This window comes from Anolis carolinensis, unplaced genomic scaffold (assembly GCF_035594765.1).
Source record: "Anolis carolinensis isolate JA03-04 unplaced genomic scaffold, rAnoCar3.1.pri scaffold_15, whole genome shotgun sequence".
NCBI classification, from domain to species: Eukaryota; Metazoa; Chordata; class Lepidosauria; order Squamata; family Dactyloidae; genus Anolis; species Anolis carolinensis.
This window is the reverse complement of record NW_026943826.1, coordinates 12,880,583-12,903,091: the sequence shown is the minus strand read 5'-3', so window position 1 is coordinate 12,903,091 and position 22,509 is coordinate 12,880,583. Positions and strand designations below refer to the sequence as shown.

The 22,509-nt window shown below is 44.6% G+C and overlaps 1 protein-coding gene across 3 annotated transcripts; it reads left to right on the top strand.

The window, feature by feature from the left end:
* The first annotated feature begins 397 nt into the window (after window positions 1–397).
* On the top strand, window positions 398–18,085 carry wnt4 (Wnt family member 4). Of its 3 annotated transcripts, XM_062966075.1 has the most exons (5): window positions 398–585; window positions 12,593–12,828; window positions 16,163–16,294; window positions 16,376–16,518; window positions 17,380–18,085. In XM_062966075.1, exons 1-5 carry the CDS (start codon window positions 506–508, stop codon window positions 17,860–17,862), a joined length of 1,074 nt encoding a protein of 357 aa, XP_062822145.1. In that variant the 5' UTR covers window positions 398–505; the 3' UTR covers window positions 17,863–18,085. The 3 variants fall into 3 exon arrangements, with proteins under 3 accessions (XP_062822145.1, XP_062822144.1, XP_062822147.1); XM_062966074.1 differs by having other exon boundaries at window positions 16,163–16,518; XM_062966077.1 differs by having other exon boundaries at window positions 461–589; window positions 16,163–16,518.
* Window positions 18,086–22,509: the final 4,424 nt, after the last annotated feature.

Sequence of the window (22,509 nt, the reverse complement as noted above, 5' to 3'; positions counted from 1 at the left end):
TGTCAAACTGCTCCCCTGGGTGCAGAGAGTTGTTCTGTGCAGAAACTACAACTCCCATGGAAACTCCCAAAGAAATAGACTAAAGATAGTCCGAGTGATATGTCAAACTGCTCCCCTGGGTCCAGAGAGGTGTTCTGTGCAGAAACTACAACTCCCATGGAAACTCCTAAAGAAATAGAGTAGACTCAAGATAGGCCGAGTGATATGTCAAACTGCTCCCCTGGGTGCAGAGAGTTGTTCTGTGCAGAAACTACAACTCCCATGGGCAAAGTCTGGGCATGAGAACCCAAAGAGAGAGTCAGCGGTGACAATCCCAAGGAAGGGGAGGGCTGGCCGGGCCCCTCCCCCTGCCCTCCCCGCCCCGCCCCCCGCCCGGCCCCCTCGCACTCCTCCACTCCTTCATTCCTTCATTCCCTCCTTCCCAGCTGACAGGCTGCTGCTCCTGCTCCTCCTGGGTCTCCTGATCCTCCTCCTCCTCCTCCTCCTGGGGGTCTCCTGGGGCAGGATGAGCCCCTGCCGGTACCTCCTCCGCTCCCTCCTCCTCCTCATCCTCGCCGCCTTCTCCGCCAACGCCAGCAACTGGCTGTGAGTGAGTCTCTCTCTCAATATATATATATATAGAAATCCATGCCACTCAGTGAGTGCCCAGGGAGGAGGTTTAGGGAGAGATCCAGGCAGGCTCTCTCCATAAGGATAGGCAGAGATAGACAACCCGTGCAATTGAATGCCTACAGAGAAGGTTGAGAGATAGATCATGGTGCTGAAGGTTGAGAGATAGATCATGGAGTTGAATGTCTATCAAGAAGGTATTGAGATAGCAACTGAACATCTATGGAGAAGGTTGAGAGATAGATTATGGAGTTGAATGTCTATCGAGAAGGTATTGAGATAGGTCATGGAGCTGGATGTCTATCGAGAAGGTATTGAGATAGCAACTGAACGTCTATGGAGAAGGTTGAGAGATAGATTATGGAGTTGAATGTCTATCAAGAAGGTGTTGAGATAGAGCATGGAGTTGAATGTCTATCGAGAAGGTTGAGAGATAGATCATGGAGTTGAATGTCTGTGGAGAAGTTAGAGAGATAGATCATGGGAGTTGAATGTCTATGGAGAGGGTTGAGAGATAGATCATGCAACTGAATGCCTACAGAGAAGGTTGAGAGATAGATCATGCAACTGACTGTCTATCAAGAAGGTATTGAGTCTATCAAGAAGGTTGAGAGATAGATCATGCAACTGAATGTCAATGGAGAAAGTATTGAGATAGATCATGGAGTTGAATGTCCATGGAGAAGGTTGAGAGATAGATCATGGAGTTGAATGTCTATCGAGAAGGTATTGAGATAGCAACTGAACGTCTATGGAGAAGGTAGAGAGAATGACAATGCAATTGAATGTCTATCAAGAAGGTATTGAGATAGATCATGGAGTTGAATATGGAGAAGGTATTGAGATAGCAACTGAACGTCTATGGAGAAGGTAGAGAGAATGACAATACAACTGAATGTCTATCAAGAAGTATTGAGATAGCAACTGAACATCTATGGAGAAGGTAGAGAATGACAATGCAATTGAATGTCTATCAAGAAGGTAGAGAGATAGGTCATGCAACTGTCTATCAAGAAGGTATTGAGATAGATCATGCAATTGAATGTCTATCAAGAAAATATTGAGATAGATCATGCAACTGAATGTCTATCAAGAAGGTTGAGAGATAGATCATGGAGTTGAATGTCTATCAAGAAGATATTGAGATAGATCATGCAACTGAATATCGAGAAGGTCGAGAGATAGATCATGGAGTTGAATGTCTATGGAGATGGTAGAGAGATACATAGAGACAGGGTCTCTTTGTAGAGATAGATAGACAGCCCATGCAATTGAATGTCTATGGAGAAAGTAGAGAGATCAATATAGACAGGCTGTCTCCATAGAGACAGACAGACAACTATAGATAGACAACTGGTGCAACTGAATGTCTATGGAGAAGGTAGAGAGATAGATATGTCTATGGAGCGGTATATAAATAAAGGTTTATTATTCGTTATAATTATGGAGAAGGTCGAGAGATAGCTACAGACAGGGCCTCTCTATAGAGATAGATAGACAACTATAGATAGACAACTCGGGCAACTGAATGTCTATGGAGAAGATAGAAAGATAGATCATGCCGTTGAGTGTCTACAGAGAAGGTAGACAACCCATGCAACTGAATGCCTATCGAGAAGCCAAGTCCATAAGTGAGTCTCCTTATAGAGTCAGATAAAAAAACAAATGCAATTGTTGATGGAGGGACATCTGTTGGGGGTGCTTTCATTGAGCTGCAGGAAGGCAGAAGGAGGTTGGACCGGATGCCCTTTGGGGGTCCCCTTCCAACACTAGGATTCTGTGATGATGATGATGATGATTAGCAGAGCTTGAATGGCCATCTGTTGGGAGGGATCAAATGGTTCCTGACCTTAATAGCAGAAAGAGGTTGGACTGGATACCCCTTGGGGGTCCTCTACCAACTCTAGGATTCGATGATGATGATGATGATGATGATTAGAAGAGCTTGCATGACCATCTGTGATGGTGACGACGACGACGACAACGACGACAACGATGATGATGATGATCAGCAGAGCTTGGATGGCCATCTGTGATGATGATGATGATGATCAGAAGAGCTTGGATGGCCATCTGTGATGATGCTGCTGCTGATGATTAGAAGGCTTGGATGGCCATCCATCTTCCTGTCTATCTTTCCATCTCTTATAGGATGGACTGGATGGCCTTTGTGGGCCATCTTCCAAATATCGGATTCTACCTATGGACCCATCTCCTCGTCTATCTATCTTCCTATCTATGTCTTATGGGTCTTGAGGTCTCTTCCAACTCTAGAATTCTATCTACCTATCTCTTATGGGTCAGACTGGATGGACTTTGAGGGCCCTTCCAACTTCCTTCATCCCATGGGTCCCAAGAAGCAAAGCCAACCCTTCCTGAGACTTTATTTATTTATCCTGATATATATTTTCTCCCCCAGATATTTACAACCAGTTGTCCAAGGCCTTGGCCTTGACGTGGTCTTCAAGGACCAGGCTGCTCTCTATCTCTCCATCCATCCCACCATCCAAGGTCTCTTTCATGATTCCCAGCACTTTGTGTGCATCTGTAATATGTAATATGCAATATATATGTATGTGTTTGTACCAGCAAGTCCCCTCGGGGAGATGGAAGCATTATTATTATTACTATTATTATTAGATACATTGTTATAGTTATTATTTGATACAGTATTATTGATACATTATTATTTGATACATTATTATATTATTACTTTTGATACATCATTATCTGATACATTATTATTTTTGATACATTATTATGATTGACACTTTATTATTTAATTATTATTATTTGATGCATTATTATTATTACTATTTGATACATCATTATCTGATACATTATTATTATTTGATACATTATTGACACTTATTATTATTATTAGATACATTATTATTACTATTTGATTATTATTATTAGATACATTATTATATTATTGATACATTATTGTTATTGATAAATTATTATTACTATTTGATACATTATTATCTGATACATTATTATGATACATGATTATGACTGACACTATTATTATTTGATACATTATGATTGACACTTTATTATTACTTATTATTATCAATTGATACATTATTTCACATTATTATTTCATACATCATTATTATTATATACATTATTATTACTATTTTATACATTATTATTATTACATGTATTATTACTATTTTATACATTATTATCTGATACATTATGATTGACATGTTATTATTTGATACATTATGACTGACACTTTATTATTTCATACATTATTATTTCATACATTATTATTATTATATACATTATTATCTGATACATTATTATGATTGACACTTTATTATTATTTGATTATTATTATTGATACATTATTATTTGACACATTATTATTATCACATACATTATTACATTATTGCTATTTGATACATTACTATTGTTAGATACATTATTATTACTGATACATTATTATTATATACATTTTATTTGATACATCGTTATTATTTTATATATTATTATTAGATACAGATTATTATTTTATATATATACTGTATTACTATTTGATACATTACTATTATTATCTGATACATTGTTATGATACATTATTATGATTGACACTTTATCATTATTTGATACATTATTATATTATTGATACATTATTATCATTATTATTGGATATATTATTATTATTATTATTACTAGCTGTGCCCGGCCATGCGTTGCTGTGGCATTGTCTGGTGGTGTTGGTGAGAAATTGTTGAGATAGTGGTGGTATTGAATGTCTGTTGTATGGTTGTCTTTATGTTTAGTATGCACATTGAAGTGGATTATATGGCAGTGTGGAGTCAAGATAATCCAGTTCAAAGCAGATAATATAAGATTCTAGATGTGGAAGGGCCTTGAGTCTACACTGCCATATAATCCAGTTAAAATCTGATAATCTGTGGAAGAGGCCTAAGTGAGGCCTAAGTCTGCCTGTCCCCTGGGCGGAGCTTAGCCTTCAAACTGGCAGCAATTGGATAAAAACTATTATTCCTCTCCCTCTAATTAGGACTTTATTTTTCTTTTCTTTTTGTTGTATCAACCTAGAGCCGTGAATGATGGGTTGTGTTGTCAAATTTCGAGGTTGGGGGGCCTGTAGTTTTGTGCGTCGCCGTGATGCCACCACCCTTTTATATATATAGATATAGATTATGACGGTGCCTCCAGGCAGACACCCCACATCTCCCTTGAGCGTGAATGAATGAACCCGTGAATCCAGTGTTGCCAAACCGGACGGACCCTCCGCTGTCACCAGAGAGAGAGGCGCATGGCGGCATTCCTCCCGCACATACCAGCGCCACGCTTCCAAAAAACGAGACGTTGGGAGACGTGGTTCGGGGCTGGAATGTGCCTGGTCCTGTCGCATTTTTTGGGTGCGCCCCGCATTGCCTTGCCTTGCGCATTCAGAGACACACATGCAGCGCTCTCGGCTTGGCTCGATGCCCGGCGATCGGGTGCCCAGGTGCGCAGGGCACCACATGCATGCGCCCTGGGAATTATTATTTTTTAGTAGCCCGACAGGTAGAACTCGGCATGGATTTTGTGGCTTTGGAAGAACACAAAAGTGTGGTTTCGGGTCGGCTTTCTCTCCTCCTTTCTTTCTTTCGTTCCTTCGTTCTTTCCTGTCGGGACATGCTCGTCCGCAGACGGGAATGTGCAAACTCGGAAGCATGTTCGGTGTGTGCACAACCAGACATGTTTTCTTCCCTTGACTAATTATATCTTTCCCATTAGATTCTTGATAAACTTATCAATAAGCTATCAATGATCAAACGGAGAAGACATCAATACGGTATCAATAATAGTATGGTGAGGTCATCAATAAGCTATCAATAATCAAATGGGAAAGATATCAATAAGGTATCAATAATCGAATGGAATAGATATCAATAATCGTATGGGAAAGAAATCAATAAGCTATCAATAATCGAATGGGAAAGATATCAATAAAGTATCAATAATCGAATGGAAAAGATATCAATAATCGAATGGGAAAGATATCAATAAGGTATCAATAATCGAATGGGAAAGATATCAATAATCGAATGGGAAAGATATCAATAAGCTATCAATAATCGAATGGGAAAGATATCAATAAGCTATCAATAATCAAATGGAAAAGATATCAATAATCAAATGGGAAAGAAATCAATAAGCTATCAATAATCGAATGGGAAAGATATCAATAAGGTATCAATAATCGAATGGAAAAGATATCAATAATCGAATGGGAAAGATATCAATAAGCTATCAATAATCAAATGGGAAAGATATCAATAATCAAATGGGGAAGTTATCCATACGCTATCAATAATCAAATGAGAAAGTTATCCATAAGCTATCAATAATCAAATGGGGAAGACATCGATAATCAAATGGGAAAGATGTCAATAAGATATCAATAATTGAATGGTGAAATCATCAATAAGCTATCAATAATCAAATGGGAAAGAAATCAGTATTCAAATGGGAAAGATATCAATAAGCTATCAATAATCAAATGGGAAAGATCTAGTCCGATCCCCTTCTTTGAATAATAATAATAATAATAGGACTGGAAGGGGACCCTAAAGGCCATCTAGTCCAATCCCCTTCTTTGAAGAATAATAATAATAATAATAATAATAATAATAGAACTGGAAGGGGACCCTAAAGGCCATCTAGTCCGATCCTCTTCTTTGAATAATAATAATAAGAAGAAGAAGAAGAAGAAGACTGGAAGGGGACCTCCAAAGGCCATCTAGTCCGATCCCCTTCTTTGAATAATTATAATAGCAATAATATGGTAATAATAATAATAATAATAGTAATAGGACTGGAAGGGGACCCCAAAGGGCATCTAGTCCGCTCCCCTTCTTTGAATAATAATAATAATAATAATAATAATAATAATAATAATAATAATAATAATGATAGGACTGGAAGGGGACCCCAAAGGCCATCTAGTCTGAACCCCTTATTATTATTATTATTATTATTATTATTATTATTATTATTATTATTATTAGGGGTTCAGACTAGATGGCCTTTGGGGTCCCCTTCCAGTCCTATCATTATTATTATTATTATTATTATTATTATTATTATTATTATTTGTCCAGACTGACAAAGTTCTGGAACACAACACACCAGACATCACAGTGGTGGAAAAGAAAAAGGTTTGGATCATTGATGTCGCCATCCCAGGTGAAAAACAACAAGAAAAACTCAGCCGCTCTCAGGACCTCAAGATTGAACTGCAAAGACTCTGGCAGAAACCAGTGCAGGTGGTCCCGGTGGTGATGGGCACACTGGGTGCCGTGCCAAAAGATCTCAGCCGGCATTTGGAAACAATAGACATTGACAAAATTACGATCTGCCAACTGCAAAAGGCCACCCTGCTGGGATCTGCACGCATCATCCGAAAATACATCACACAGTCCTAGACACTTGGGAAGTGTTCGACTTGTGGTTTTGTGAAACGAAATCCAGCATGTCTATCTTGTTTGCTGTGCCATACAACGTCGTTGTGTTGATAATAATAATAATAATAATAATAATAGTCCTCCTCCCTCCTGGAGCCCCAGCAAAGGACATCTGCTTTGGCTCTGCTTCCTTCTGGGAAGGGACCCCATTTATCTTCATTGTAAGAGCATAAAACCAAGCGGATTGTTGTCTTATCTGGAGGCTCATCATTGGCAGGAGCCTTGGAAGGGCTTGAAAGGGACGGATCCTCCTCCTCCTCCTCCTCCGCAATTCGGAGCTTTCCATCATCGGGAAAACATCTCCAGGGCTTTGAAGGTCCACCACGGCCGGCCGGCTCAGAGGGCATTCCATTCTCTTCTCTTCTATTATATCTGCCCGCGTGATTAGAAGAAGGCCTTGTTTATTTTGGGGTGTGAGGTCGTATCACTGAGGTCGGGTCCAGTGAGCGACAACTCCCAGATTCCCAGGGTCATCACCCCCAAACCAGGTGTGTCTACACAGTTGGCCAAGTTTGGTCCAGATCTGACCTCAGCTGGATTCTGGATGCAGGTGAACTACAATGTCTTGGGCGGGCAACGATGTCCGTATCTAGCCCGCTTTTCCCTCCGCTAAGAGACTCAAAGCCAGGGGTCCCCAAACTTTTTCAGCAGAGGGCCGGTCCACAATCTTTCAGACTGTTGAGGGGCCAAATTATCATTTGAAAAAAAAAATACAAACAAATTCCTATGCATACTGCACATATCTTATTTGTAGTGCAACAACAACGAAAGAACAATACAATATTTAAAAATGAAAACAATTTTAACCAACATAAACCTATTAGGATTTCAATGGAAAGTGTGGGCCTGCTACTGGCCAATGAGATAGTCAAGTTAATTAGGATTGTTGTTGTTGTTGTTGTTGTTGTTGTGTGCCTTCAAGTCATGTCAGACTCTGGCCGAGCCTAAGTCTAAAATTATTTATTTATTTACTGCATTTATTTACTACATTTATATCCCACCCTTCTCACCCCGATGGGGACTCAGAGCAGCTGTATGTACATACAATGTATTATATTATTAGCATAACACAATATTAGCATTATATATTACTATATTGAACTATACCACTATACTATTATATAATATGTAATATATAACATATAATTAATATTATTATATGGTATTACTATTAGTATTATATTGTATAACATAGGATTATTATCAATATTATATGTATATACAATATATTATATTATTAAAACTGATATAAAAATATTATATTATAAAACTGAGGGCGGGGGCCAGGTCAATGACCTTGGAGGGCCGCATCCGGCCCCCGGGCCTTAGTTTGGGGACCCCTGCTCAAAGCAGGTTTCGACTCAAATCCGAGCGTATCACTTCGGACCCCAAATCCCATGGTGTTTTTCCAAATCCCGCACTGGGTGGCGATGGGAGTTGTAGTCCAAAGGAAGGCAGAATCTCTGAGCCCTGCCCGGGTGCAGTGGCAACGATGTCCGTATCTAACCCGCTTTTCCCTCTGCTAAGAGACTTAAAGCAGATTTCGAGCAATGCCTTGAGTATCGATTTAGTTCTCGAATCCCGCTATGCTTTCCGAATCCCGCACTGGGTGGTGATGGGAGTTGTAGTCCAAAGGAAGGCAGAATCTCTGAGCAATGCCCGGGTGCAATGGCAACGATGTCCGTATTTACGCCGCTTTTCCCTCTGCTAAGAGACTCAAAGCAGGTTTCGATTCGTATCGGAGCAATGTCTTGCATGTCAATTCAGTCCCTGAATCGTGCTTTTCCGAATCCTGCACTGGGGTCAATGGGAGTTGTAGTCCAAAGGATTTCGCCTTGAATCCGAGCAATGCCTTGAGTATCGCTTCAGTCCCCGAATCCCGTTGTGCTTTTCCGACTCCCGCACTGGGGTCAATGGGAGTTGTAGTCCAAAGGAAGGCAGAATCTCTGAGCAATGCCCGGGTGCAATGGCAACGATGTCCGTATCTACGCCGCTTTTCCCTCTGCTAAGAGACTTAAAGCAGATTTCGAGCAATGCCTTGAGTATCGATTTAGTTCTCGAATCCCGCACTGGGTGGTGATGGGAGTTGTAGTCCAAAGGAAGGCAGAATCTCTGAGCAATGCCCGGGTGCAATGGCAACGATGTCCGTATTTACGCCGCTTTTCCCTCTGCTAAGAGACTCAAAGCAGGTTTCGATTCGTATCGGAGCAATGTCTTGCATGTCAATTCAGTCCCTGAATCGTGCTTTTCCGACTCCCGCACTGGGGCCAATGGGAGTTGTAGTCCAAAGGATTTCGCCTTGAATCCGAGCAATGCCTTGAGTATCGCTTCAGTCCCCGAATCCCGTTGTGCTTTTCCGACTCCCGCACTGGGGCCAATGGGAGTTGTAGTCCAAAGGATTTCGCCTTGAATCCGAGCAATGCCTTGAGTATCGCTTCAGTCCCCAAATCCCGTTGTGCTTTTCCGACTCCCGCACTGGGGCCAATGGGAGTTGTAGTCCAAAGGATTTTGCCTTGAATCCGAGCAATGCCTTGAGTATCGCTTCAGTCCCCGAATCCCGTTGTGCTTTTCCGACTCCCGCACTGGGGGCAATGGGAGTTGTAGTCCAAAGGATTTCGCCTTGAATCCGAGCAATGCCTTGAGTATCGCTTCAGTCCCCAAATCCCGTTGTGCTTTTCCGACTCCCGCACTGGGGTCAATGGGAGTTGTAGTCCAAAGGATTTCGCCTTGAATCCGAGCAATGCCTTGAGTATCGCTTCAGTCCCCAAATCCCGTTGTGCTTTTCCGACTCCCGCACTGGGGCCAATGGGAGTTGTAGTCCAAAGGATTTCGCCTTGAATCCGAGCAATGCCTTGAGTATCGCTTCAGTCCCCAAATCCCGTTGTGCTTTTCCGACTCCCGCACTGGGGGCAATGGGAGTTGTAGTCCAAAGGATTTCGCCTTGAATCCGAGCAATGCCTTGAGTATCGCTTCAGTCCCCAAATCCCGTTGTGCTTTTCCGACTCCCGCACTGGGGTCAATGGGAGTTGTAGTCCAAAGGATTTCGCCTTGAATCCGAGCAATGCCTTGAGTATCGCTTCAGTCCCCAAATCCCGTTGTGCTTTTCCGACTCCCGCACTGGGGTCAATGGGAGTTGTAGTCCAAAGGATTTCGCCTTGAATCCGAGCAATGCCTTGAGTATCGCTTCAGTCCCCAAATCCCGTTGTGCTTTTCCGAATCCTGCACTGGGGTCAATGGGAGTTGTAGTCCAAAGGATTTCGCCTTGAATCCGAGCAATGCCTTGAGTATCGCTTCAGTCCCCAAATCCCGTTGTGCTTTTCCGAATCCTGCACTGGGGTCAATGGGAGTTGTAGTCCAAAGGATTTCGCCTTGAATCCGAGCAATGCCTTGAGTATCGCTTCAGTCCCCAAATCCCGTTGTGCTTTTCCGACTCCCGCACTGGGGCCAATGGGAGTTGTAGTCCAAAGGATTTCGCCTTGAATCCGAGCAATGCCTTGAGTATCGCTTCAGTCCCCAAATCCCGTTGTGCTTTTCCGACTCCCGCACTGGGGTCAATGGGAGTTGTAGTCCAAAGGATTTCGCCTTGAATCCGAGCAATGCCTTGAGTATCGCTTCAGTCCCCAAATCCCGTTGTGCTTTTCCGACTCCCGCACTGGGGTCAATGGGAGTTGTAGTCCAAAGGATTTTGCCTTGAATCCGAGCAATGCCTTGAGTATCGCTTCAGTCCCCAAATCCCGTTGTGCTTTTCCGACTCCCGCACTGGGGTCAATGGGAGTTGTAGTCCAAAGGATTTCGCCTTGAATCCGAGCAATGCCTTGAGTATCGCTTCAGTCCCCAAATCCCGTTGTGCTTTTCCGACTCCCGCACTGGGGTCAATGGGAGTTGTAGTCCAAAGGATTTTGCCTTGAATCCGAGCAATGCCTTGAGTATCGCTTCAGTCCCCGAATCCCGTTGTGCTTTTCCGACTCCCGCACTGGGGCCAATGGGAGTTGTAGTCCAAAGGATTTCGCCTTGAATCCGGGAAAGAAGGCTTCTGTCTCCTGCGGAGCCAACGAGGCCTCTGCCAAGGCGGACCCGGGGCTGCTGATCTTGGCCGGCTTCGGGACGCTTTGGCTCCGGCGAGTACACTGGCAGACAAAGGGCGGCTGTTGAGCCCGGCCAGTGCATGCGTGTGCAAGCGTGTGCGTGTCAGCTCTTCCGCACCAAAGAGGAAGGAAGCAGGGAAGGCTTCAGGAGGCATGCAACCCAAGCCGTGTCGGGTGGAGGAAACACAGCTCTGAAATAATGGAGGGCAGGCTTTGGATTGTAGGACCTGAGGTCAGAAGAGACCCCAAGGACCATCTCTTGCTAGGGATCTATGGATCTACATGTATCTATGTATCTACCGATGTGTCTACCTATGAATCTGCCTACCTATCTACCTACGTCTCTAACTACGCATCTACCTATCTACCTATCTGCCTGCCTACCTACCTACGTATCTACCTATGTATCTCCTACCTATCTACGTATCTACATATCTATGTATTCACCTATGAATCTACGTATCTACCTACGTATCTATGAATCTACGTATCTATCTGTGTATCTATCTACATTTCTACCTATGCATCTACCTATGTACCTATCAATCTATCTACCTATCTACCTATGCATCTACCTACCTACGTATCTACCTATGTATCTACCTATATATCTACCTACATATCTATCTACATATCTACCTATGTATCTATCAATCTATTTACCTATCTACCTATGCAACTACGTATCTACGTATCTACCTATGTATCTACCTATATATCTACCTACCTACGTATCTACCTATGTATCTACCTATGTATCTATCTACGTATCTACCTATGTATCTATCTACGTATCTACCTATGTATCTACCTATGTATCTATCAATCTATCTACCTATCTACCTATGCATCTACCTACCTACGTATCTACCTATCTACGTATCTACCTATGTATCTATCTATCTACCTATGCATCTACCTATCTACGTATCTACCTATGTATCTATCTACGTATCTACCTATGTATCTACCTATGTATCTATCAATCTATCTACCTATCTACCTATGCATCTACCTACCTACGTATCTACCTATCTACGTATCTACCTATGTATCTATCTATCTACCTATGCATCTACCTATCTACGTATCTACCTATGTATCTACCTACGTATCTATCTACGTATCTCCCTATGTATCTACCTATGTATCTACCTAGCTATGTATCTACCTATGTATCTCCCTATGTATCTACCTATGAATTTACCTATGTATCTACCTATCATGCATCTACCTATCTATGTATCTACCTATCTATTTACGTTATGTATCTATCTATCTATCTATCTCTGAAGGGTTGGACTGGACCACCCTTGGGGTCTCTTCCAACTCAAGGAATCTATCTTGGTGTTTGTCCATCACCACATAGACTAAACCAGCCTCTTTGGCCCTTCCCCTCTCCTGCAGGTACCTGGCCAAGCTTTCGTCGGTGGGGAGCATCTCGGAGGAGGAGACCTGTGAGAAGCTGAAGGGCCTGATCCAGCGGCAGGTGCAGATGTGCAAGAGGAACCTGGAGGTCATGGACTCGGTCCGGCGGGGGGCACAGCTGGCCATCGAGGAGTGCCAGTTCCAGTTCCGCAACCGCCGGTGGAACTGCTCCACGCTGGACGGACTGCCCGTCTTCGGCAAGGTGGTCACGCAAGGTGAGGGTCTTTGTACTGGCTTCTCCTTGGGCTATTCGTCTCCTGGTTTCGTTAAGAGTCTCTCCAGGCCGCACGATTGGTCTCTCCCCAGCCCCAGCCTTGCCCCAATCATCCTGCGTAGGGTTGAGATACAAACTAGGTTGGTTGCCATCAGTTGCCCAGATCTCCCACCCAGTCTTAATAATAATAATATTATAACATATTTACAGCATTTTTTTACCCCGCCTTTCTCACCCAAGGGGACTTGAGCCGGCTTACATAGATTGGCAAAAATTCAATGCCCAAAACAATACACTAAAAACAGCAGTTCATACAAATAATTTCTTGCATAAATAAAACAGTGTAGACATTAAATTAACACATACTAAAGTGTTCTTACCGGACATCATACTATCATAATATAATTATTATATAAAACTATAATTATAAATATATTATAACAATATGGTAATATAAAAACAATATAATAATAATGTACTATAATAATATCATATGATAATATAATAACCTAATAATAATAATAATAATAATACAACTTGCCCCCAGCATGTGAGGTCCAAAGCTTTTGCTTTCACTTTCACTTTCGCTTTTCACTTCCGGATATAAAAGCTCTGCTTCTGCTTTTGCTTGCGAGATCCAAAGCCCGACTGCTTTTGGATATGGAAGCGCTGCTTTCACTTTCACTTTCACTTTTGCTCCTGCTCTTCCTCCTGCCCCTGCCCCTGACCCCAAACCCAGCTGTTTCTGGATATGGAAGCTCTGATTTTACTTTTGCTTTTTTCTTCTGCAAGTGAGATCCAAATCCCAACCGCTTTTGGATATGAAAGCTCTGCTTTCACTTTCACTTTTGCTCCTGCTCTTCCTCCTGCCCCTGCCCCAAAGCCTGACTGCTTCTGGATATGGAATCTCTGCTTTTGCTTTCCCTTTTTCTTCTGCAAGTGAGATCCAAAGCCCAACTGCTTTTGGATATGGAAGCTCTGCTTTTGCTTTCGCTTTCACTTTCGCTCTTGTCCCTGCCCCTGCCCTAAAGCCCAACTCCCTCTGGGTACGGAAGCTCTGGTTTTCCTTGTGCTTCTGCAAATAAGATCCAAAGGCCAACTTCCTCTGAGTATGGAAGCTCTGCTTTCGCTTTCACTTTTGCTCCAGCTCTTCCTCCTGCCCCAAAGCCCAACTGCTTCTGGATATGGAAGCTCTGCTTTCACTTTCACTTTCACTCCTGCTCTTCCTCCTGCCCCAAAACCCAACTGCTTCAGAATATGGAATTTCTGCTTTTCCTTTTGCTTCTGCTTTTGAGATCCAAAGCCCGGCTGCTTCTGGATATGGAAGCTCTGCTTTCACTTTCACTTTTGCTTCTGCTCCTGCCCCAAAACCCAACTGTTTCTGGATATGGAAGCTCTGATTTTACTTTTGCTTTTTTCTTCTGCAAGTGAGATCCAAAAGTCCAAATGCTTCTAGATATGGAAGCTCTACTTTTGCTTTCACTTTCACTTTCGCTCCTGTTCCTGCCCCTGCCCTAAAGCCCAACTCCCTCTGGGTATGGAAGCTGTGCTGTTACTTTTGCTTCTGCAAATAAGATCCAAAGGCTAACTGCCTCTGAGTATGAAAGCTCTACTTTTGCTTTCACTTTCGCTTTCACTTTCACTCCCGTTCCTGCCCTAAAGCCCAACTCCTTCTGGATATGGAAGCTCTGCTTTTCCTTTTGCTTCTGCTTTTGAGATCCAAAGGCCAACTGCTTCTGGATATGGAAGCTCTACTTTCACTTTTGCTTCTGCTCTTCCTCCTGCTCCTGCTCCTCCTGCTCTGCTTTCGCTTTCGCTTTCGCTTTCGCCCCTGTTCCTGACCCTATCCTTCTGGATATGGAAGCTCTGCTTTTCCTTTTGCTTCTGCTTTTGAGATCCGAAGCCCGACTGCTTCTGGCTGTGGAAGCTCTGCTTCTGCTCGGACGCTCCTCTCCTTCTTATTTGCCACCATCGTCCTGTCCTTGGCTTTGTGGCCTCCTCCGGATGCGGCTTCGTCCTCCGGCTCCTGCCCAAGAAAAACAACACCCAGGCAAAGGTCCTCTACTGCCGCCCGCCCAGAGAGTGTCCCCATTTGGGCCTTATTACGGTTTGTCCCTGGAAATGCCAGAAATACCAGCCACAGAGCTCAACCCTGCTATTAACCTTGAGGTCATCTTGTCTGCCAAACCCCGAACATCCCCGAGGTCCCTAACGTCCAAGCCTGTCTTCACTTTCCTTGGCCTTTCTCCTCGTGCCAAATCTCTCCCAGACAGAAGGCCCTGTGACTCTCTCTGACCCGCCAGAGTGTTGCGAGGAGAGTTAATGGGGAAACATCCGCGACACATAGACACAGGAGAGCTCTATCGCCACCGCCGTTCTCCTCCCTCCCTCCCTCCCTCCCTCCGTAGGAAAGCAAACACCAGGAGTGTCCCAGTGGAGCCGGCATCCAAAATGTCCCAGATTGGCTTGAGAGTGTGGTGGAATGTCCTTCTGCCTGAAGCAGGGGCTGGATGGCCACCCGTCGGGTGGGATTGGGTTGTGCCTTCCTGCCTTCAGAACAAGGTCGGCCTGAATGGCCTCTGGAGGTCTCCTTCCAGCTCTAGGAATCTAGGAATCATCTAACTTGCTATCCATCTATATCATACTAGCTAGATCGCTATTTCTTAGGAGACGATCCTTGAGGTTTCTCCCAACTCTGGAATTCTGTCTGTCTATTTATCTCTTTATGTGTCTATCTGTCCATCTATCTATGTCTTAAGGGTTGGACTGGACAACCCTTGGGGTCTCTTCCAACTAGGATTCTGTCTGTCTGTCTATTTATCTTGCTATCTCTCTGTCTATGTGTCTGTCTATCCATCTATCTATCTCTTAAGGGTTGGACTGGACGATCCTTGGGGTCTCTTCCAACTCTAGAATTCTGTCTATCATTATCTATCTGTCTCTTTAAGGTCGGACGGGATGGACTTTGGGGTCTCTTCCAACTCCAGGAATCTATCTATCTGTCTTGCCATTCATCTGTCATCTATCTATGTCTTATAGGTTGGACTGGATGACCCTTAAGGTCTCTTCCAACTCTAGGAATCTCTATCCATCCATCCATCTGTCCATCTATGTCTTATAAGTTGGACTGGATGACCCTTAAGGTCTCTTCCAACTCTAGGAATCTCTACCCATCTGTCCATCTGTCCATCTATCTCTTAAGGGTAGGACTGAATGGCCCTTGGGGCCTCTTCCAGCTCTAGGATTCTACATATAAGAGTCAACCTGTGCCTTGAACTCACTCACGGGCCCATTCCGCCTCCAAGCTCAGCTCTCTCTCCTCCTCGCTCTGCCAGGGACCCGGGAGGCGGCCTTTGTGTACGCCATTTCCTCCGCCGGCGTGGCCTTTGCCGTGACCAGGGCCTGCAGCAGCGGGGAGCTCGACAAGTGTGGATGCGACCGGACGGTGCACGGCGTCAGCCCGCAAGGTAAGGAAAGCCTGCCTAGAGCAAGTTGCCATCGACAAGATGCTTCTGATGAACCGACACAAACTCCCGGCTGTTTCCTAGGCTTCCAATGGTCCGGCTGCTCCGACAACATTGCCTACGGAGTGGCCTTTTCGCAGTCCTTCGTCGACGTCCGGGAAAGGAGCAAAGGGGCCTCCTCCAGCCGGGCGCTCATGAACCTTCACAACAATGAAGCCGGGAGGAAGGTAAGCCGTCCTATAATATGTTCCAGGAATGCTGTATTATAGAGGTAGGGTTTCCCAAAAAGATCCTTAGTGACATCTTTAACAGCTCTTCCCAGTTCTATGATCCTCTAAATTTGGTGCTTCTTCCAAAGGCAGAAGGGGTTGGACATGATGGCCCTTGGGGTCTTCTCCAAGATTGGACAGGATGAGACTTGGGGTTTTCTCTAGACAGGATGGCCCTTGGGGTCTTCTTCAAGGTTGGACAGGATGGCCCTTGGGGTCTTCTTCAAGGTTGGATAAGATTGGCCCTTGGGGTCCTCTCTGAGGTTGGACAGAATGACCCTTGGGGTCTTCTCAAGGTAGGACAGGATGAGCCTTGGGGTCTTCTCCAAAGTGTGACAGGATGAGCCTTGGGGTCTTCTCCAAGGTGGGACAGGATGGCTCTTGGAGTCTTCTCCAAAGTGTGACAGGATGGCTCTTGGAGTCTTCTCCAAGGTGGGACAGGGTGGCTTTTGGAGTCTTCTCCAAGGTGGGACAGGATGGCTTTTGGAGTCTTCTCCAAGGTTGGACAGGATGAGCCTTGGGGTCTTCTCCAAAGTGTGACAGGATGAGCCTTGGGTTCTTCTCCAAGGTGGGACAGGATGAGCCTTGGGGTCTTTTCTAAAGTTGGATAGGATGGCTTGTGGAGTCTTCTCTAAAGTTGGATAGGATGGCTTTTGGAGTATTCTCAAAGGTTGGACAGGATGAGCCTTGGGGTCTTCTCCAAGGTGGGACAGGATGGCCCTTGGGGTCCCTTCCGATTCCGTGTTCCTTCCAAAGGCAGAAGGGGTTGATTCTGTTCCATGATCCTGTGACTCACCTTCCCGCCTCTCTTCCATGCAGGCCATCCTGAGCCACATGCGAGTGGAGTGCAAGTGCCACGGCGTCTCGGGCTCCTGCGAGGTGAAGACCTGCTGGAAAGCGATGCCTCCCTTCCGGAAAGTGGGCAACGTGCTGAAGGAGAAGTTCGATGGGGCCACGGAGGTGGAGCAGCAGCAGCAGAGGAGGGGCGGCTCCTCGTCGGCCAAAGTGCTGGTGCCCAAGAACTCCCAGTTCAAGCCGCACACGGACGAGGACCTGGTCTACCTGGACTCCAGCCCGGACTTCTGCGACCACGACGCCCGCAGCGGGGTCCTGGGCACCGGCGGGCGCCACTGCAACAAGACCTCCAAGGCCATCGACGGCTGCGAGCTGATGTGCTGCGGGAGGGGCTTCCACACGGACGAGGTGGAGCTGGTGGAGCGCTGCAGCTGCAAGTTCCACTGGTGCTGCTTCGTCAAGTGCAAACAGTGCCACCGGGTGGTGGAGATGCACACGTGCCGGTGACACAAACGCATGCGCGTGACGGACACGGAACTCTCTCTTTTTACAAACTATATTTAAAGCCCCGAACGCACGGCTCCCTGGGCGATTCCTCCGTCGGTGGGATCGTCGGGCCACTTTGTCCATCGTTGAAGCCATCTCTTCCATCTCTTCACCGAAGTTCTCTCTTTTTTGTGGAGAACCAGAACTCTAATCTTTTTTTATATAAAGAGAAACAATATTTAAAGTTCTTTGGGTGATTCCTTCGTTGGTTTGGCCCTGTTGGCCTACGTTCCTTTCTCCTTATGAAGGAAAATGATATTTAAAGCCCCCAAACACACAGATCCTTGGGTGGTTGCTCCATTGGTTTGGTCCCGTTGACCTTGGTCAACGTTCCTCTCTATTTTTACAAGGAATAACAATATTTAAAGCCCCCAAACACATGGTTCCTTGGGTGATTCCTCCGTTGGTGAGACCCATGTCTACTTTGTTGACCATCAAAGCCACCCGTTCCCTCTCTTTGCTGAAGCTCTTTGGTAGTTCCTCCATTGGTTTGGTCCTGTTGACCTTGGTCAACGTTCCTCTCTATTTTTACAAGGAATAACAATATTTAAAGCCCCCAAATACACGGTTCCTTGGGTGATTCCTCCGTTGGTGAGGCCCATGTCTACTTTTTTGACTCGTTCCCTCTCTTTGCCGAAGCTCTTTGGGTAGTTCCTCCATTGGTTCAGTCCTGTTGACCTTGGTCAACGTTCTTTTCTATTTTTACAAGGAATAACAATATTTAAAGCCCCCAAACACATGGTTCCTTGGGTGATTCCTCCGTTGGTGAGGCCCATGCCTACTTTGTTGACCACCAAAGCCACCCGTTCCCTCTTTGCCAAAGCTCTTTGGTAGTTCCTCCATTGGTTTGGTCCCGTTGACCTTGGTCAACGTTCCTCTCTATTTTTACAAGGAATAACAATATTTAAAGCCCTCAAATACGTGGCTCCTTGGGCGATTCCTCCGTTGGTGAGGCCCATGTCTTCTTTGTTGACTTGTTCACTCTCTTTGTCGAAGCTCTTTGGGTGGTTCCTCCATTGGTTTGGTCCCATTGACCTCAGTCTATGTTCCTCTCTCTCTTTATAATATTTAAAGCCCCCAAACGCATATCTCCTTGGGCTATTCCTCAATTGGTTTGGCCCCGTTGACCTCGGTCAACGTTTCTCTCTTTTTATAATATTTAAAGCCCCCAAACGCATATCTCCTTGGGTGATTCCTCCATTTTTTCGGCCCCGTTGACCTCGGTCTACGTTCCTCTCTCTTTTTATAATATTTAAAGCCCCCAAATGCATATCTCCTTGGGTTATCCCTCCATTGGTTTGGCCCCATTGACCTCGGTCTACGTTCCTCTCTCTTTTTATAATATTTAAAGCCCGCAAATGCATATCTCCTTGGGTTATTCCTCCATTGGTTCAGCCCCGTTGACCTCGGTCTACGTTTCTCTCTTTTTATAATATTTAAAGCCCACAAACACATGTCTCCTTGGGTGATTCCTTTGTTGGTTACGTAGTGTGATATGAGTCTGTCCTGATCGTATAATGTCCTGCCCATACAATGCATTCTTACATGGTAGTGTAGATGGTGGCCTAAGTTTGGGTGCTGTTCTGGGGTTTGGTTTGTTTGTTGCAGAACGAGGTTCACTTACAAGGCCTTTTGAGGAATCAAAGTGAGGGAGACAAGAGGAAACTCCCCCAAAAAGCCCTTCTGATCCTTCTTTTCAATGCTCATGCAGCTCACCAGCACCCCCTGCTTTCCGAACAGGGAGGAATAGACACATTTGGAGAGAACGAAATGCATGGAGATATAGGATGGAGGACACCTTTCTTGAGAATAGTCCATGGGAAAGACATCTAGGTACCTCCACATGAGGTCCCACCAGGTTCTGCTGGTTTTACCATCAGGTAGTCCTTCCTAACGTTTAGGTGGAATCTCTCTACTCGTAATTGGAATCCATCAAGAAGTCCTTCCAACGTTTAGGTCCTTGTAATTGGAATCCATCAAGAAGTCCTTGATGGATTCCTTCTCCTCAATGTGATGTTGTTATCCTCGCAATCTGTTGTTGTTTCAGCCTTGGTCTGCAAAGCACCATCCATCACTTGAAGGTTGCTGCTAGCCGGCCTTGGAGACAAGTCAAGGCAGCTCCAACAAGGCCTGCTTTTTCAATGGAAGGCCGTTCCTAAAGGAGGATCTTCTCTAATGATAATGATGGTATAGTAACTCTATCTTCCTAGCTAGTAGAATGAGGTTGGAGTGGATGTCCTTAGAGGTCTCCTGGAACTTATTTTGTTGTTGTTATTGTCATACTATCTTCCTACCTAGCAGATGGAGGTTGGACTGGGTGGCCCTTGAAGACCCTTCCATCTCTAGGACCCAATAATAATAATAATAATAATAATAATAATAATAATAATAATAATAATAATAATGATGATGTAACTCCTATCTTCCTGCCTGGCAGAAGGAGGTTGGAATGGATATCCTTTGAGGTCTCCTGGAACTCTAGAATTATTTTGTCGTTGTCGTTGTCATTCTATCTTCCTGCCTAGCAGAAGGAGGTTGGACTGGATGTCTTCTGGGGTCTCCTCATCTCTAGGATAATAATTATTGTTGTTATTCTCGTTCAATCTTCCAACCTAGCAGGAGGAGGTTGGACTGGGTGGCCCTTGAAGATCCTTCCATTTCTAGGACCCAATAATAATAATAATAATAATAATAATAATAATAATAATAATAATATAGTAACTCTTATTTTCCTACCTAGTAGAACAAGGTTGGAATGGATGTCCTTTGAGGTCTCCTGGAACTCTAGAATTATTTTGTTGTTGTCGTTGTCATTGTCATTCTATCTTCCTGCCTAGCAGGAGGTTGGGCTGGATGTCCTCTGGGGTCTCCTCATCTCTAGGATACTAATAATTATTGTTGTTATTGCCATTCTATCTTCCTGCCTGGCAGAAGGAGGTTGGACTGGATGTCTTCTGGGGTCTCCTCATCTCTAGGATACTAATAATTATTGTTGTTATTGTCATTCTATCTTCCTGCCTAGAAGAAGGAGGTTGGACTGGATGGCCCTTGAAGACCCTTCCATCTCTAGGACTCAATAATAATAATAATAATAATAATAATAATAATAATAATAATAATAATAATAATAACTCCTATCTTCCTTCCTGGCAGGATGTTGGACTGGATGTCCTCTGGGGTCTCCTCATCTCTAGGATACTAATAATTATTGTTGTTATTGTCATTCTATCTTCCTGCCTAGCAGAAGGAGGTTGGACTGGATGGCCTTTGAAGACTCTTCCATCTCTAGGACTCAATAATAATATAGTAAATCTATCTTCCTGACTAGCACAAGGAGATTGGAGTGGATGTCCTTTGGGGTCTCCTGGAACTCTAGGATTATTATTGTTGTTGTTGTTATTGTCATTCTATCTTCCTGCCTAGAAGGAGGTTGGACTGGATGGCCCTTGAAGACCTTTCCAACTGCATTGTAGGAATCTACGCTGGCCAGCATGATTTACTACGCTGATCTACTAAAGCATCCAAAGCTTGGTCCAGGTCCGTCATTCGTGGTGGTCACAGTGGCCTGTGGAAGTGGCCGTCGACCCATTCCATGGTGGACTTTGTGTCGCAATTAATGGGGCCATTGAGAGCGCCTAATTCCCTTCTTCTCTTCGACGCCCCGTATTGCCTTCCAAATCCCACCTCTGATCCTTGGATAAGTCCCGCGCATTGCTTTGCTCTAAGAATGGGGTTCCTTGTCTCCCCTTCTTCACCTGCCGGAGTTTTCGAACAGACCCGGCGGAGGAGGAGGCCTCGGATCATTTTACGCGAGGGCCGCCTTAATCGTACGGGGCATTATAATCGCCCGGCTCAACGGCATGTAAAGCTATCTTAATCAGCGGCGCCCTGACAAGTTGCGCATTGTTCCTCTAAGTCTTCTTTATTTCCTGCTCCGAGATTATCCCTCGGGTTCCTGTGAGCGCAACCTACCAACAACGGTCCAGGGTGTTGCATCACCGTCAACGGGCGACAACAGACAAGAGGCCAGCGAGGAGTAGCCTTCCCGGGAGGACACAATCGTTCCAGAATGTCCTTGTTTTTCCAGGTTGCACAGCATGTTGCAGATAACGTTGCTCAGATCTGTTCCGACTTGGACGCTGTTACTTATAAAGTTCCAACAGGTGTAATTCTGGCTCCTGCTTATCCAGTGTTGGTGGACACCTTTCAATTTGTGCAACGTGAAGATGTGGACAGGATTCTTGGAGAGGCGAGAGCTACCACGTGTACTCTAGATCCTTGTCCTTCCTGAGGGCTATTACATACTGGTCTTCAAGGAGAAGCTCCTGAACATTTGGCATGAATTTGCAACGGCAGATCCTTGTCCTTCCTGAGGATTATTACATACTGGTCCTCAAGGAGAAGTCCCTGACCATTTGGAAGCTCTCAATGGTATTCTAGATCCTTGTCCTTCCTGAGGATTATTACATACTGGTCCTCAAGGAGAAGTCCCTGACCATTCGGAAGCTCTCTCTGATATTCTAGATCCTTGTCCTTCCAATTATTGCATACTGGTTCTCAAGGAGAAGTCCCTGACCATTTGGAAGCTCTCTCTGGTATTTTAGATCC